This window comes from Electrophorus electricus, chromosome 11, assembly GCF_041902795.1.
Source record: "Electrophorus electricus isolate QZ-2024a chromosome 11, ASM4190279v1, whole genome shotgun sequence".
Taxonomy (NCBI): Eukaryota; Metazoa; Chordata; class Actinopteri; order Gymnotiformes; family Gymnotidae; genus Electrophorus; species Electrophorus electricus.
In genome coordinates this window covers 16,913,093-16,930,000 of record NC_137507.1, presented here as the reverse complement: position 1 = coordinate 16,930,000, position 16,908 = coordinate 16,913,093, and the positions used below count along the sequence as shown (strand labels likewise).

At 41.3% G+C, this 16,908-nt stretch overlaps 1 protein-coding gene and 3 non-coding genes across 7 annotated transcripts in view; 1 reads left to right on the top strand and 3 right to left on the bottom strand.

The window, feature by feature from the left end:
- prkcq (protein kinase C, theta) overlaps window positions 1-4,628 on the top strand; it is an 18,749-nt gene extending 14,121 nt beyond the window's left edge. For all 4 annotated transcript variants that reach the window (XM_027026823.3, XM_081722964.1, XM_027026824.3 and 1 more), the window contains 9 exons: window positions 81-225; window positions 1,490-1,650; window positions 1,845-2,018; window positions 2,176-2,267; window positions 2,414-2,476; window positions 2,620-2,758; window positions 2,982-3,170; window positions 3,326-3,454; window positions 3,583-4,628. In XM_027026823.3, coding sequence (XP_026882624.2) covers window positions 81-225; window positions 1,490-1,650; window positions 1,845-2,018; window positions 2,176-2,267; window positions 2,414-2,476; window positions 2,620-2,758; window positions 2,982-3,170; window positions 3,326-3,454; window positions 3,583-3,741 — 1,251 coding nt within the window. In that variant the 3' untranslated portion in view covers window positions 3,742-4,628. The remainder of the gene's footprint in view (window positions 1-80; window positions 226-1,489; window positions 1,651-1,844; window positions 2,019-2,175; window positions 2,268-2,413; window positions 2,477-2,619; window positions 2,759-2,981; window positions 3,171-3,325; window positions 3,455-3,582) is intronic.
- Window positions 4,629-8,977: 4,349 nt separating this feature from the next.
- Window positions 8,978-9,049, bottom strand: trnad-guc (transfer RNA aspartic acid (anticodon GUC)). Its single transcript has one exon. It is a non-coding gene; the product is annotated as a tRNA-Asp (tRNA).
- Window positions 9,050-10,251: 1,202 nt separating this feature from the next.
- Window positions 10,252-10,323, bottom strand: trnad-guc (transfer RNA aspartic acid (anticodon GUC)). Its single transcript has one exon. It is a non-coding gene; the product is annotated as a tRNA-Asp (tRNA).
- Window positions 10,324-11,542: 1,219 nt separating this feature from the next.
- trnad-guc (transfer RNA aspartic acid (anticodon GUC)) lies at window positions 11,543-11,614 on the bottom strand. Its single transcript has one exon. It is a non-coding gene; the product is annotated as a tRNA-Asp (tRNA).
- Between the last annotated feature and the right edge of the window lie 5,294 nt (window positions 11,615-16,908).

The following is a 16,908-nucleotide window of genomic DNA, read 5'->3' as shown; positions in this document are numbered from 1 at the left end:
CCAAAGTGATTCTGTTAATGTGTCTGTGTGTTTGGGTATATGTTCATGTGTGTGTGTGTGTGTGTATGTGTGTGTGTCAGTCACGGAGCATCAAGGATAATGAGATTGTTGGCAGAGAAGGCCCAGTAGGTGTGGGGCAGCCTGGGTTGGTCAGAGAGGCCTCGGGCTGTGTGCCTTGCTTACCGGTCCATCCTCTTCCTCCTGCCCCACCAGTTCCACGCAAAGGTAACACACACACACACACACACACACACACACACACAAATGACCACACAGGCATATGCACATCCAAAGACGCACACTAAGCAAGCCACCTTTGAAGACACAAGCAATGGAGAATAAAGTGAACCATTCTTATGTCTGCACTTCTCTTCTGACCCAAGCCTGACTTTTTAGTTTAGCTGAATTTTTGGAGTAGTGCTTATTATAATAGACAAAGCATCTCTCCAGGCCCCGTATAGGGGACCCAAAGGTTAAGTGTAGAAAACCCATTCATGTGAGAACCATGAGAGGAAGCAAGACTCAAAAGGGGAAGCTGGCCTCCTCTGGGAGGCAGGGAGGACAGAGACAGAGACTGGAAAGAGCTGTGGCAATGGCACTACCAGTAATACCAATACTACAAATACTGCCAATATGACCAGTACTACCAATACCACCAATACTACAAATACTGCCAATATTACCAGTACGACAAGTACTACCAATACCACCAATACTACAAATACGGCCAATATTACTAGTACGACCAGTACTACCAATACCACCAATACTACAAATACTGCCAATATTACCAGTACGACAAGTACTACCAATACCACCAATACTACAAATACGGCCAATATTACTAGTACGACCAGTACTACCAATACCACCAATACTACAAATACTACCAATATTACCAGTACGACAAGTACTACCAATACCACCAATACTACAAATACTACCAATATTACCAGTACGACCAGTACTACCAATACCACCAATACTTCAAATACTACGAATCTTACCAATACAACCAGTACTACCAATACCACCAATACTACAAATACTACCAATATTACCATTACTACCAGTACTACCAATACCACCAGTACTCCCAGTGCTACCAATACTCTCAATACTACCAATACCACCAATACTACCAGTACTACCGATACAGCCAATACTACCAATACTACCAATAGCTGTTCGATATAAGTATAAGGCAGATAAAGACAACCAAGACATGGGTTACAGTTAACAGTATATGAGGGTGGTTAAGTTTCAATCCTGGGGGACTGTTTCATCTAAATTCCTTCTGAGCACATGATATATACAAAGACTGGGTCATGTTGGTTACTGAAATGAAGAGTTAAATATTCACCGTTGTTACTTTTAATTGCAGTCCATAGTCATATTCCAGACTCTGCATTTGCACATTTTTAACATTGCTTGTGCCAGGTTTTCGGGTCGTCTGAGCACACAAGCTCCAACTTGTCTTCCCCTGCAGAGCATCAGGGTATATCCTGGGACTCGCCATTAGAGGGCGACAGACCAAGCTTCAGTGAGGATGTGGAGCCCCTGTATGCTGTCCCACGCAAAGAGCAGCACAAATTCACCCTAGATGACTTCACTCTGCACAAGATGCTGGGGAAAGGCAGCTTTGGCAAGGTGTGTGTGTGTGTGTGCTCAAATAAAAGGAAGAAAAGACATCACAGACACTCAAGTCTAAAAACTCATGCTCTTCATACTGCTCTGGAAACCGAAAAAACATTGTAATATAGTAAAAATTTTATTTTATTATTTATTTTTAAATGTGAAATTCTTGTGTTGGTATGACGGTAAGTGTGTGTGTGTTTCTGTAGGTGTTTCTTGCTGAGATGAGAGCCACAGGCGAGTTCTTTGCGGTGAAGGCTCTGAAGAAGGACGTGGTTCTGATGGACGATGATGTGGAATGCACCATGGTGGAAAGGAGAGTTCTGTCTCTGGCTTGGGAGCACCCGTTCCTCACACATTTGTATTGCACCTTTCAGACCAAGGTAACACCCACACACATACCTACTTAGACACATAAACCCCAACCCATATGTGGTACTGAATATTGCTATTTTTCAATTTTAACCAATCTGCATTCATGTGTATTTGTGTGTGTGTGTGTGTGTGTGTGTGTGTGTGCACACCCATGTGGTCATTTAGGAGAATCTGTTCTTCGTGATGGAGTATCTGAATGGAGGAGATTTAATGTTCCATATCCAGGCCTGCAACAGTTTTGACCTCACACGCTCCACGTATGACACATATACACTTATGCCTACTTATTGCTCCTACACACACACACACACACACACACACACACACACACACACACACACACACACACACACACGTACACACACAATAAAATTGAAATCATTAATCTCAACTCTGTTTCTAGGTTTTATGCAGCTGAGATTATATGTGGACTGCAGTTTCTACATTCAAAAGGCATTGTGTACAGGTGAGCACAGGCAAATGTCCATTAACATGATGGGGTCCTGTAGCGGTGGTGTACTGAAGGTGGGTGAACTGGATGATAGGAAATTATTATGCATATGTATGTGTGTTTGTGTGTGTGTGTGCTGGTGTATTGCCTTTCTGTAGGGATCTGAAGTTGGATAACATCCTGCTGGATATTGATGGCCACATTAAGATTGCGGATTTTGGCATGTGTAAAGAAAATATGTTTGGTGAAGCTCGTACCTCCACCTTCTGTGGGACCCCTGACTACATCGCCCCTGAGGTGATGCGTCCTGACATATTCTGGCTGCTGAAATGATGAGCTGATCACTGCTTCAGTTTATTTGCATGTGCTTTCATGTTTTTTTTAATTTTCATTTACTTGAAACTAATGCAATTAGAAAAAATGTACTTTAAAACTCTTGAGAATTTGTAGGCGTCTATCACTCAAATCACCTAAGAGGTTATGTAAGTTAAAGTAAGTTAGGTTCACATTTCTTTGGCAGATTTTGCTTGGGCAAAAATATGGCACATCTGTAGACTGGTGGTCTTTTGGGGTCCTTCTGTATGAGATGCTGATTGGTAAGTCACCATTCCATGGGCATGATGAGGAGGAGCTGTTCCAGTCTATCCGCACAGATGACCCATGTTACCCACGCTGGCTGGCCAGAGATTCCCGGGATATTCTCGTTAAGGTATGACTTTATTAACCTGACTGAACCTCAAAAAGGCACCTGCAAATGACTTTAATAACCGTAGCAAAAGCAGCCTCATGCCTAACTCCCCTCTCTGCCCTGATTGATGGATGCATTATCACCTGACTCTGACCAAGCTCTTGGATTGGTTGCAGCTGTTTGTGCGAGAGCCTGAGCGGAGGCTTGGTGTGAAAGGCAACATTCGGCAGCACAATTTCTTCAGGGACACTGACTGGAGCGCGCTGGAAAAGCGGCAGGTGGAGCCGCCCTTCAAGCCCACTGTGGTGAGCTTCATGTCCGCTGTCCCGCCAAGTCCGTTTGCCTTTACTGTTTACGTATATTAAATGTCTGTACAACATCAGAGCTGACTGCCACTGAATTTACCTCCCTGCTGCCTCGTCTCCATGGGTAGAACTCGCCCAGCGACTGCAGCAACTTCGATAAGGAGTTCATTAATGAGAAGCCCCGCCTCTCGTGCGCAGACCGCACCCTTATCAACAGCGTAGACCAGTCGATGTTCAACAACTTCTCATTCATCAACCCAGGCATGGCTCGCTTTAAAAACATCTGAGCTTCGCACCCAAGGGATACGTCAGTTCTCGTGTCACTGAGAGAGCAGGAGGGTCCAAATGGATCCATTCTCATCAGCGGAAATGCAGTGCTAATTAAAAGAAGTGATGTCCAACTGATGTGCAAGTCCAGCCTTTGTTCATCAGAGGATACCCCTTTCCCTGTTCTGTCCCAACCCATTCCACATTGTTTGCACTGGCAAAACCAGTTCCATATAACACAATATGGTGTTATTCTCTACATATGTTGAGAGATTTATTCATGTAGGGGGGTTAAGTTGTTCTGGGGAGTTTAAATTATGTTCTGATCAAATCTCCACTCCTAAAGACATGATATAATGGCAACACGTTCTGAGTCACACATGGATTGATATTTGAGTTTCATTAATTTAGCAAGGTAATGCAAAATTAGCATGTATTTTGCGTATTATGATGAATATATGTCAATTTTGGATTTTAATACTAGTTTCAACTGCACCTAGCTGTACAAGCGTAGGATTCTATCTGAGAAAATTGATGTCCTAACTAATCCTAGAATATGGAATATGGGCAAAACTGTGTGTGTGTGTGTGTGTGTGTGTGTGTGTGTGTGTGTGTGTGTGTGTGTCTGCGTGTGTGTGTGTCTGCGTGTGTGTGTGTGTGTCTGCGTGTGTGTGCGTGCATGCATGTTAAGCTTTATTATTTGTGCTTATTAGGGGCAGCTAATTATAGATTATTGGTTGTCTCCATGTGACTGCTGTGAAGTATTGTTTCTCATACATTTGTTATAAATGCCATTGTAATGTGAACTGATGAAGTCTGACATTGATAAAGATTTTGTACTGCATGTGTAAAATGTTGACATGTTGACATGTAATTTAACCAAAATGAATCACATTTTGCTGGGTTATTTTGATATATGCCTTCCACACTGCTGACACGAATGGTCATACACCTACAAGAACACTGGAGGTATCTTTATAATACCTTACATTTAGGACAACATTATACTTACTTACAAAAATACATTTAACTGTTTTACAAAATAAGAATAATGAAACTGCATACTCTTATACTATAATAAGTGATCCTGTTTTTTAGACAATGTGAAAAGAAACAATTATATTATTAGACTAAGGCAAAGTCAGATTGTTGTTGTTAAATAGGTTTTTATTAGACAGTTGGCAATTTTAGTGCATAAACAATTATGCTACCTATGTCTAATTTATGTATATAGAATACGTTAACAAAAACCCACCCAGAATAGGGAAAGAAAGCAAGGAGGAAAGAAAGAAGATAGTCATACTGTATGTCTGAAAGGGAGGAGGATGCACGATAATAAGAGTCTTATCAGGGAGCAATAAGCAAACAATATAAATGAATAAAGAGTGCCAGATATGCAGAATTGGTTGATTCTTGGCAAAAAAAAAAATCTTGTTGGGCTTCATCTCTTCCAGTACTTTCATCTCGCCATATGTACAAGCCAGTGCAGATTACACAGTACACAGTACATAGTACAGATTACACGGTACACAGTCCACGGTATACGGTACAGAGTACAGAGTACAGAATACACAGTATGCAGTCTACGGTATATGGTACACAGTACAGAGTACAGAATACACAGTACAGAGTACAGATTACACAGTACAGAGTACAGAGTACAGAGTACAGAGTACAGAATATACAGTACAGAGTACACAGTACAGAGTACACAGTACAGATTACACAGTACATGGTACAGAGTACAGAATACACAGTACACAGTACAGAATACACAGTACAGAGTACACACTACAAAGTACAGATTACACAGTACAGAATGCACAGTACACAGTACATATTACACAGTACACAGTGCACAGTACAGAGTACACAGTACACAGTACACAGTACACAGTACAGATTACACAGTAGACAGTACAGAGTACACAGTACACAGTACACAGTACAGATTACACAGTACATGGTACAGAGTACTCAGGACACAGTCCACGGTAGACAGTGCACAGTACACAGTACAGATTACACAGTACATGGTTTCATCAGTTTTTGAAGTGGATGATACCTCACCTTTCTCAACAATTACCTCTTTACAGCTTCCAGAATTTACTCTGCTTTTCATTTATGCAACAGAATGGACAATATTTTCTTATACAATATAAAAATCATATTTGTCTAAAATGCCTTTGCATGCTGTAGCATTAAGATTGCCCAAACCCTGAAAAAACAGCCCTGGGCCATTATCGCTCCCCAACTACACATTCCTCTCAGCACTGTGCAGTCTGGTAGCTAGCAGACAACGGTGTTTGCCCGGCCCAGATTCGTCAATGAGACTGCAACATAGTGAGGTGTGATTCATCACTCCAGACAACATGTTTCCACCACTCCAGGGGCAGAGTGCTGTAAACCACTCTAGCTGACACTTGTCAGTGATCTTAGGAATGTGTGCAGCTGCTCAACCATGGACACCCATTTCATGAAGCCCCGACACACAGTTCTTGTACTGATCTTGCTTTCAGAGACAGTTTGGAATTCTCTAGTGAGTCATGCAAAATAGGATAGGTGATTCTTACCTGATACACACTTCGGCACTCATTGGCTTAATCTGGCCTCTGTTTTAAAAAAAAACAAAAAACAAATAAACAACCAAGTTGAAATATAAACAATCCAAATAAATAAAAAACTATTAAATAATATAGAAACAGTTGTAATATGAACAAAAGGCAAATAGATAATGTCAGTACTAATGAAACAATCAGTTACAACAATAGATACTTAATCTACAAGTATAACTGTCTTTCAGGTTAACCTTTAAGGAGCCTTAATAACAAAATTTCTTATTCTTTATTCTGTTTACTCTAGGTGCTTGACTCAAATGTTTTTTCTCTTACATTTTTCATAGTTCTAATTCTGTAAAGAAAAAAGGAAAAAATTCACAAGGACGTCAACTTTTTCATCTCTGCCAGCAAGGCCTCGTCTGCCTCGTCACTCCTCAACAGCAGTGGTGCCGCAGCTTCGCCTGTGAAATGGTCTATATTTTTATAGCACTAACTGTCTGCCTTCAAAACATTTTAGCACTGGCGTAGAAGAACCAGAGAATGCAATTTCTGCTCATGGAACAGTTCTTTAAAAAAGACTCACACACAGCAACCAACCAGAAAAGGAACCGAATGGTATCGGGTAAAATGGGGGAAAGGTAACCAAAAAACACACGACAAAGACAGTAGACACATTTCTCATCCACTAATTAACTAAAATGACACAACTGGACTAAACCCAACACATGCACACAAGTCCACCATACATCTATTTACAACATTTAACTTTTAAACTAAATAGAGTCTGCTGAGAGGTGCACAGCATTCTGGGAGTGCTCGCTGCACTCCACTCTGCATTCCCATTGGCCATTCCCTACAGTCCAGTGGTGGATGCCATGGCCTGTTGATATATGTTGATATATTTTGATATATGTTGATGTATGTTGTGCTTCTGAAATGGATATGGGAATGTAGGAAGACTGCAGAAAAATTGGTAGACATATAAGTGTCTTATTATATTTTGTGTTCGATTTACTATTCAGGCAATTAGTAGCAGCCACTTTACAAGCTCAAGATCTGAAGAGATATAACAGTGGCAATAATAAGGTTAATAACAATGAATGAGTGGTACTATACTGAACTATTTTGGGAAAAGATACTGGATGAAGCACAGATGGAAAAGGCCCTGATGTGGTTGTTGCCATGGAGACAACTGTTAAGCATGGCAGACCACAAAGGAAACATCTGGAATGTGTTTTTCTCACACATTTACCCCCTTTTAGGTCTCTTTTTGTTGGTGAACTACATTTAGAATGAAGTGTTCAATCACATACATCCTTCTTAATGGCATAAATCAGCAGACATTTTAGAAGAATGTTAACATTTTCAAGCTACTTTTAAATGCACTAATGTGCAAAGTCACCATTTAATTAATAAATTATACATGTATACCCACATAATGGTTGAGAATCTTCTGTCTGGGGCTCAGAAGAACTCTAATGATGTGCAATCATTACATCTATTGAGAACAAATGACATCTTCTCTTCCTACTCCCACCCTCTTTATTGTTAAGGCCCATTTACATTTAAAAACTTTTTTTTTTCTCAGCAGCTGAATAATGGCAGTATTTTTACGTCACATAAAGTGTTTTTCCATAATTTATTTATTTGTTTGCCCTTATATAAACTGTTCTAATTGACATTTATATTTAAACAGGCGTTCATCAGAATAACACTGAATACTCAAATGCCAGTAGATTTGGTTTTCGCTACTGTTCTGTTTGAACCGCGTCGTGTTTTGGTCTTTTTCTGTGCGACCTCTTTTGCCTTTTTCGTCTTGACTGAGAGACTCTTGATCAGAGATGTCTTCTTCAGTTTCCACAGCTTTTTGCTTTGGTTTCAGATTTCCTGATTTTCCTTTGTTCTTTTTGGTCCTGTTATCTGTACTCTACCGCCTACAAACTCAGGCATTACCTGTAGAAATCTCCCATGTAGACATTGTACCTTTTTGCTTAGAACAATTCACTTTGTAGCTCTGAACGAGTTTTTTTTTTTCTTCAACATAACTTCTTCCAAAGAGGTAAGAGTAATGTTTCTACAGACCCAGTAGCTCAGGGCAGAAGTTTGAATTTTGAGTAGACACTTCATCATCAACATTATCGCTTATCACTTCTTGTCTCACACGCATACAGTGATGAACTTCATATTAGCTTTTCTTTACCCCTAACATATTTTCTCACTGGTACTATCAGTTTAAACCGTTTTAGTTCATCGAAACCCCAAAGCCCCAGTCCTACTTGTTGAAGCAAAGATTCGACTGATGACATATAAGGACTTGCAAAAATGTTTCAACCCATTGCAGTGTAAAAAAAAAAAAAAAGAGAGCTCTTGGGGGCCCTCTAGTGGCCACGGGAGCTCTAAACAGGAGCGGTAGTTGCGTAGAGTAGATTATGCAATAAAAAACAGAGTTTTTAAAATCAGGTCTCAACATAAAATAGATATATTAGCCCACTGCTTGTGTAGATCATTTAGCAAAATTCAGCAATAAATATAGTTTCCAAAATAATTTAGAGTTAGTCTATAATTTTGTGCCCCTGTCTAAGGTAATGTTTCTCTGTGTCTAATACCAAGCGTTTTAGGAAATGACAGCCTAGGAACAAGTGAAAATGATTTGAAAGCGGAATGAAGTAATTGGGTAATTTTTGCATAAAATGTAAGTCTCCCCGTCGGGGAATCGAACCCCGGTCTTCCGCGTGACAGGCGGAGATACTATCCACTATACTAACGAGGACTAAAGACTCTGAGAAGCGGAAGCCTCACTACTGATAATATTACTTATAAACGTAAAATATTAAATTAAATATAACATTTCTCCACTACGCTGATTTTTGTGCAATTCCTTTATCCGGCCTGCAAAAACTCAAGAGGACAGGAAGGTACAACCGTCTAGTCATATGGACGAGGCAGAACCCAACCGTAGGTCCCCCCCCCCCCCCCCCCCCCTCTCTCTCTCTCTCTCTCTCTCTCTCTCTCTCTCTCTCTCTCTCAAAAATGATTTCCAGGATATTGTCTACAATTTGCGGGCGTCAGGAAGCCCCCATTAAAATGCAGGAGGCTTCCAGTCTTTCTGGATCACTATTCTTTAGCGTGTATAATGAGTGTATTCATTGCATAATGAATGCACCGAGCATGCACCTGTGTTCTTATAAAATATTACTGGACAAACGGATCTTATCTGTCAAGAACAACTTTGCCATTAATACATAGAAGACGGCAATGCAGACTGCTATCATGGCTACCATGTCACATACTGTATACACGCAAGTCATTGCAACGAGTTAATACGCTGCAATAACCGTCGTCATCCACCTCGGGGCAACATTTCTCCAACTATGTGTGCTTTTCCTTTCCCATAAGCGCAGAGAAAAAAGAAAACGCACGAAACTGGTGCGTCATCGTCCCCGTTGTCGGTGTAACGGTGTGAAGGTCTATTTGAGCACATAGGTGTGTAAGGAGGACAGGTGTAACGAGGTGAAGGTCTATTTGAGCAGGCAGAAGGTGTGTAAGGAGGACAGGTGTAACTGGGGGAAGGTCTCTTTGAGCAGGCAGGTGTGTAAGGACGACAGATGTAATGGGGTGAAGGTCTATTTGAGAAGATAGGTGTGTAAGAACAACATGTGTAACGGGGTTAAGGTCTGTTTGAGCAGATAGGTTTGTAAGGTGGCCAGGTGTAATGGAGTGAAGGTCTGTTTGAGCACATAGGTTTGTAAGGAGGACAGCTGTAATGGGGTGAATGAGCAGATAGTTTTGTAAGGAGGACGGGTGTAATGGGTGAAAGTCTGTTTGAGCAGAGAGGTGTGGAAAGACGACAGGTGTAATGAACGTCTGTCTATTTGAGCAGGCAGAAGGTGTGTAAGGAGGACAAGTGTACCGGGGTGAAGTTGAATTAAACAATTGAGAAATAACATTAGATGATTCTTGCATAAAGACTGACTCCCCGTCGGGGAATCGAACCCCGGTCTTCCGCGTGACAGGCGGAGATACTATCCACTATACTAACGAGGACTGAAGACCCTTAGAAGCGTCGCTACTAATCATCGGAAGCCTCGCTACTGATAATATTACTTATAAACGTAAAATATTAAATTAAATATAACATTTCTCCACTACGCTGATTTTTGTGCAATTCCTTTATCCGGCCTGCAAAAACTCAAGAGGACAGGAAGGTACAACCGTCTAGTCATATGGACGAGGCAGAACCCAACCGTAGGTCCCCCCCCCCCCCCCCCCTCTCTCTCTCTCTCTCTCTCTCTCTCTCTCTCTCTCTCTCTCTCTCTCAAAAATGATTTCCAGGATATTGTCTACAATTTGCGGGCGTCAGGAAGCCCCCATTAAAATGCAGGAGGCTTCCAGTCTTTCTGGATCACTATTCTTTAGCGTGTATAATGAGTGTATTCATTGCATAATGAATGCACCGAGCATGCACCTGTGTTCTTATAAAATATTACTGGACAAACGGATCTTATCTGTCAAGAACAACTTTGCCATTAATACATAGAAGACGGCAATGCAGACTGCTATCATGGCTACCATGTCACATACTGTATACACGCAAGTCATTGCAACGAGTTAATACGCTGCAATAACCGTCGTCATCCACCTCGGGGCAACATTTCTCCAACTATGTGTGCTTTTCCTTTCCCATAAGCGCAGAGAAAAAAGAAAACGCACGAAACTGGTGCGTCATCGTCCCCGTTGTCGGTGTAACGGTGTGAAGGTCTATTTGAGCACATAGGTGTGTAAGGAGGACAGGTGTAACGAGGTGAAGGTCTATTTGAGCAGGCAGAAGGTGTGTAAGGAGGACAGGTGTAACTGGGGGAAGGTCTCTTTGAGCAGGCAGGTGTGTAAGGACGACAGATGTAATGGGGTGAAGGTCTATTTGAGAAGATAGGTGTGTAAGAACAACATGTGTAACGGGGTTAAGGTCTGTTTGAGCAGATAGGTTTGTAAGGTGGCCAGGTGTAATGGAGTGAAGGTCTGTTTGAGCACATAGGTTTGTAAGGAGGACAGCTGTAATGGGGTGAATGAGCAGATAGTTTTGTAAGGAGGACGGGTGTAATGGGTGAAAGTCTGTTTGAGCAGAGAGGTGTGGAAAGACGACAGGTGTAATGAACGTCTGTCTATTTGAGCAGGCAGAAGGTGTGTAAGGAGGACAAGTGTACCGGGGTGAAGTTGAATTAAACAATTGAGAAATAACATTAGATGATTCTTGCATAAAGACTGACTCCCCGTCGGGGAATCGAACCCCGGTCTTCCGCGTGACAGGCGGAGATACTATCCACTATACTAACGAGGACTGAAGACCCTTAGAAGCGTCGCTACTAATCATCGGAAGCCTCGCTACTGATAATATTACTTATAAACGTAAAATATTAAATTAAATATAACATTTCTCCACTACGCTGATTTTTGTGCAATTCCTTTATCCGGCCTGCAAAAACTCAAGAGGACAGGAAGGTACAACCGTCTAGTCATATGGACGAGGCAGAACCCAACCGTAGGTCCCCCCGCCCCCCCCCTCTCTCTCTCTCTCTCTCTCTCTCTCTCTCTCTCTCTCTCTCTCAAAAATGATTTCCAGGATATTGTCTACAATTTGCGGGCGTCAGGAAGCCCCCATTAAAATGCAGGAGGCTTCCAGTCTTTCTGGATCACTATTCTTTAGCGTGTATATTGAGTGTATTCATTGCATAATGAATGCACCGAGCATGCACCTGTGTTCTTATAAAATATTACTGGGCAAACGGATGTTATCTGTCAAGAACAACTCTGCCATTAATACATAGAATCCGGCAATGCAGACTGCTATCATGGCTACCATGTCACATACTGTATACACGCAAGTCATTGCAACGAGTTAATACGCTGCAATAACCGTCGTCATCCAGCTGGGGGCAACATTTATCCAACAATGTGTACTTTTCCTTTCCCATAAGCGCAGAGAAAAAAGAAAACGCACGAAACTGGTGCGTCATCGTCGGTGTAACGGTGTGAAGGTCTATTTGAGCACATAGCTGCGTAAGGAGGACAGGTGTAACGAGGTGAAGGTCTATTTGAGCACATAGGTGTGTAAGGAGGACAGGTGTAACGAGGTGAAGGTCTATTTGAGCAGGCAGAAGGTGTGTAAGGAGGACAGGTGGTCTGCTTTCATTACTGTTGCCATTTGCCTGGGGGAAACCTTTTTTTGTGTTTGAAATCATCCCATGGGATTGATTGTATATGTGACTAGCTGACAGTTTCTTTGCACTGCTATTTTTGTTTATGTAGAGGAAAAATGCTAAAGGTGGGGATAGAGAAATTTGGATTTCCAATTTGTTTAATATACACACACGCGCCAATGCAAGGAACGTGGCAAAGGACGTCATTTACATAAAAGGCAAAAACACACCCTGTTGTGATAAGTGTAATAGGTTCAGACTGTTGTAGTGACAGGATGTGCTTTGTGAGCATGGATACTGCATTCTGTAAAATCCGATGTTGAGTGATGATGTTCCCCTGTAATGATGCGCACAGTAAGCTGTGTTGTAATTCATGAAGACACATACCAGCTCACTGAGTACACTGCAGTCCAGTTTCCCAAGGGCATCATCTAAATAAGACCATCTTAACCGGCGGAGAGTAGAGCTCAGTGGGGATGCTCACCCTAGTGTAGTGATGCTGGCCATAAACTCAGCCCATGTCCAATGGAAGCGACTTGGACAGAAAGACATAAAACTTCATTGGAGCACTAGAAGTAGAACACTTCAGTATGTTCCAATCTGCATGACTGATATTCTGTGATGTTAGTGATTCTGTATAAAACGTGGGTTAATTAGTTAGATTTTAATTAACTTTTTTTGCCCAGAGGAGATCCTACGAAAGCAGAACTGAAGCCCCTCCAATTCTCATTCTCATGAAGTGTTTATGTACAGTATACATGTAATAGAGTGCACATTAAAAAGCTATAGTCATGAACATATAGACATTTTGACATTCTGATTTAGACAACAATTTATGGCATTGTCCAAAAAAATTATCTTGTCTTTCTCATTATTAAATTATGTTACAAACAGAACTGAAGGAAAATGTGAAATATTTTATGCAGTCCATATGAGTGCTTTTGTAATGGACTTGGCAACAGCACAAAGGTCTTGTGATTGTGTTGTAAGAAAAACACTCTTTGCTATTCTGCTTTGTATGGTCCTCTCCCCTGATCTCACCACCAGACTGTTCCCAGGAAAACAGAAGCAGTCAAACACATTCAAACACACACACACAAATACACATTAACATTCATCTTGTTTGTTTTTTGTCCGTCCAAAAAGGAGAGAGAGAGAGAGAGAGAGAGAGAGAGAGAGAGAGAGAGAGAGAGTGTGTGTGTGTGTGTCTGTGTGTGTGTGTGTGTGTGTGTGTGTGTGCGTGTGTGTGTCTGTGCACACATATTTGTGTCTTTGGACAAGTGTATGAGACTTGAGCCTCATGGGAAATATCTGTGTTTGCATGGAAAGGTTTGTAACTGCATGTTCGTGGATTCATGGATGTTCAAGTTCATGGATGTTCTTTTCACTTGCAGATTGCTGTGTGTGACATATAGTATCATGACTTTTCATAGTTTTCTGTTACAAGCATTGCTATGACACAAGCAGCATACAGTCACTTTGGAAGCCAAACATTTTTTGTGGTAATGGCTTAGCTGGAAACAACTATTGGTCTCAAAAATGACAAACTTCAATTATACTTCTTTAAATCCAACCTCAAAAAAGTGTCAAGACCATGGATATTAGCCTGTAGCTTAATCTGAAGCTCATGACACATTTTTGAGGTTGGGATGAAAGATGTGTAATTGGAGTTTTGTAACCTTTTAGACCATTGTTCAATAGTGTTTTAAAGCCTGATTTATCTTCATTTTGCAATCCCAATAAGTGATTATGAAAAAATAAAATGTTTGCCATCCAAAGGGACTCATGACAACTTACATCACACACAGCAACCTGTGTGAGAAAAGACGAAGATTGATTGCATGTTCAAGTTATGGATGTTCCTTTGTCAGTCCTATTGCACACCAAACATGGGTTTTTAGGAGGTAATCTCAACATATTTACTTTAGAATCAAGCTATATTGACTTTAAAATGTTGGCCTAAATGTACACTGTTATTTGTACCTAAATTGGAAACCTGTGGATTTATTTGTAGTTGGCTTTCAGTAACTCACATTTATTTCCATTTCCATTTGTGATGTGCGAGGAATCACGTCCACATGTGATTCTCTCTTCTTCCCCACCTCAGACTTCTCTTTCTCTCCTCCCTTCCTGACTTTGCAACACCTCTTGTGGAGAGTAGCCCTCATAAATGACAGACAGAACATGCTGGACAGCAAGATGTCTGAATAGCTCTCTGAATTGCTTGCACTTTGGGACATGCAATGTGTCCTAGGAATGTGTTTACAAATTTTAAACTTATATTATGTCTCTGTTCGTATGGAAAAAACCTAGCACAACCAAATTAAGAAAAAATAACTTTAACATGTAAAACTAACTTACTGGAAGAAGTTGCACTGTGTACCATTGTTGATATGCAGTACCTGTGCACAAATCTCCTGGGGTGAGCTTCATTTGTTCGCTGATGCTAACATTATCACAAGCTAAAATGTACTTAAAGCTAAGTAGGCTATTCGTCCAAGAAAAAAGCATCTTAAATAGCTTTCCCTGTGTATGTATGTTTGTATGTGTTGGCCTGCCCACAGTGAAATGCAAAATATAAGAAAGCAAGCGGGAAAGGGGCGAGCAGAGCGAGTGGAGTACGTGAGCCCTAGCACACCTCGTCACAGCTGGAGGATCAGTTATACAGCCATGTGGGAGAGAAATAGAGATGCATAGCAAAGGATTAAGGGAAAGGGAGATGACTGCGTAACGGAACGCCTCATAGCTGCTGCTGCCAGTTTACACAGTCAAATCGGCAGTGTTCAATTCTGCAAGGCTACGCTCAACCCCCCACAGAGTTCGCTTTGATCCCATTTCAGATTCAACACTAGCTTTACTGTATCAGTTTAGATTACGTCGTCATGTCCTGTGAAACAACGAATGAAGTTTTATGAATGGCTCTTTCTTTCCTGTTCTGCTCGGACTTGTTCTGTTTGTTTTGTTAGCACATGTCCAGTAAAGGATGTTTAACCTGTAATTAATGCAGGTGAAGGATGTAGAGATGAAACTGGCATTGTGATTTTGTTTAGATCACTGTTATCATGCACCTTTATTCTTTTGGATTAATAAATCTTGTGCATGTTTCCCTGGTCACTGCTGTCATCATGTACAATTTCCCTTTTTGATTAGTATGTCTCTGTCTTTCATGTTTCTCTGAGCACTGTGTTGCATATTCATTGTCCTGACCCTCGGGAGAGGGCAGTGATGTGAGGGAGGTGCAGGATTATCACGTCTGTTTCCTTTTATTGAAAATACTGCTCTCCTTTTAACTCACCCACCAAGAACAAAACCTCTAATCTCCTGACTGGGCCAGCATCTGGTTCCATTATTTGGGACACTTTTTTTCAGACCATGAATTCGGTAAGAGCCACCAGGGCTCCGGTTTTCTGTGCATACGAAGTCAAATGTCTGTACTATGTGCAGAATGCCCCATGATGCAAGAAAATCCATGTCTGATGAATTACTGATTGGTTCCCTAGTTGCCCTGTCAACAGCTAATCTCCATGGAGACTAAAGAAAGGACCAGTGGCTTTATAAAGAACCACAGCAACAGCAGGAATGCATGCCTGATGACTCACTTTTGTGTGTCATTACCCTTGACTTTTTTTGCCTTCAACCAGAAAAACCTCAAGGACTGAAATCCTTTGTTGGATAATGACATGAAACTAAGGAGAATGAAAAGCCAAGTTCAGTACCAGTGTAATTAACCAACCTGTTAATCACCATAAAGAGAATTATAGCTCTTTTTAAAGCATACAGGCATAAATGGATCATTGGAACACTATCTACAGCAAAAGCTAGGTGCAGTTGGTGCTTAGTGCATTTGTGTGTGAGCTTTGGTGAATTGGTAGCTACTTTTCCTAGCTTTCCTGAAGTTCAAAGCAATACTTGAAACCATGTTACTTCAAATCAAAATCAAAAATGTACTTATATAGTGCTTTTTACAAGAGTCACAAAGCAGCTTTACAAATGTCCAAGTCCAATCCCCCAATGAGCAAGCCAAGGGCGACAGTGGCAAGGAAAGACTCCCTAGAATATGAGGAAGAAACCTTGAGAGGAACCAAGACTCATCCTCCTCTGGCTGACAATGGTCACCACAATAATAACAATTTAAATTGAAAAATAAAAAATGAAAAAATAAGCAATTCATGTCTAGTCCAACTCTAGAGATCCTAGTCTTGTCCCGAGGTGTGCATGTGTCCGAGACCCATCCTGCATCAGAACATCCATTAAGTGGCAATGGAGAAGTAGTTGGCTAGGGTGGTGGTGTGGTGCGCTACAGGAAGTGACATCAGGGGGAGGTGGGAGTAGCCATGGCAGTTGAGACGGGTAGAGGCTTCACACCTTGTTTATCCTATTCCCTCTCCTGCATGGTGTGCTTATAAAGGAAATGTGTTCTCTGTGAACGTTCTCA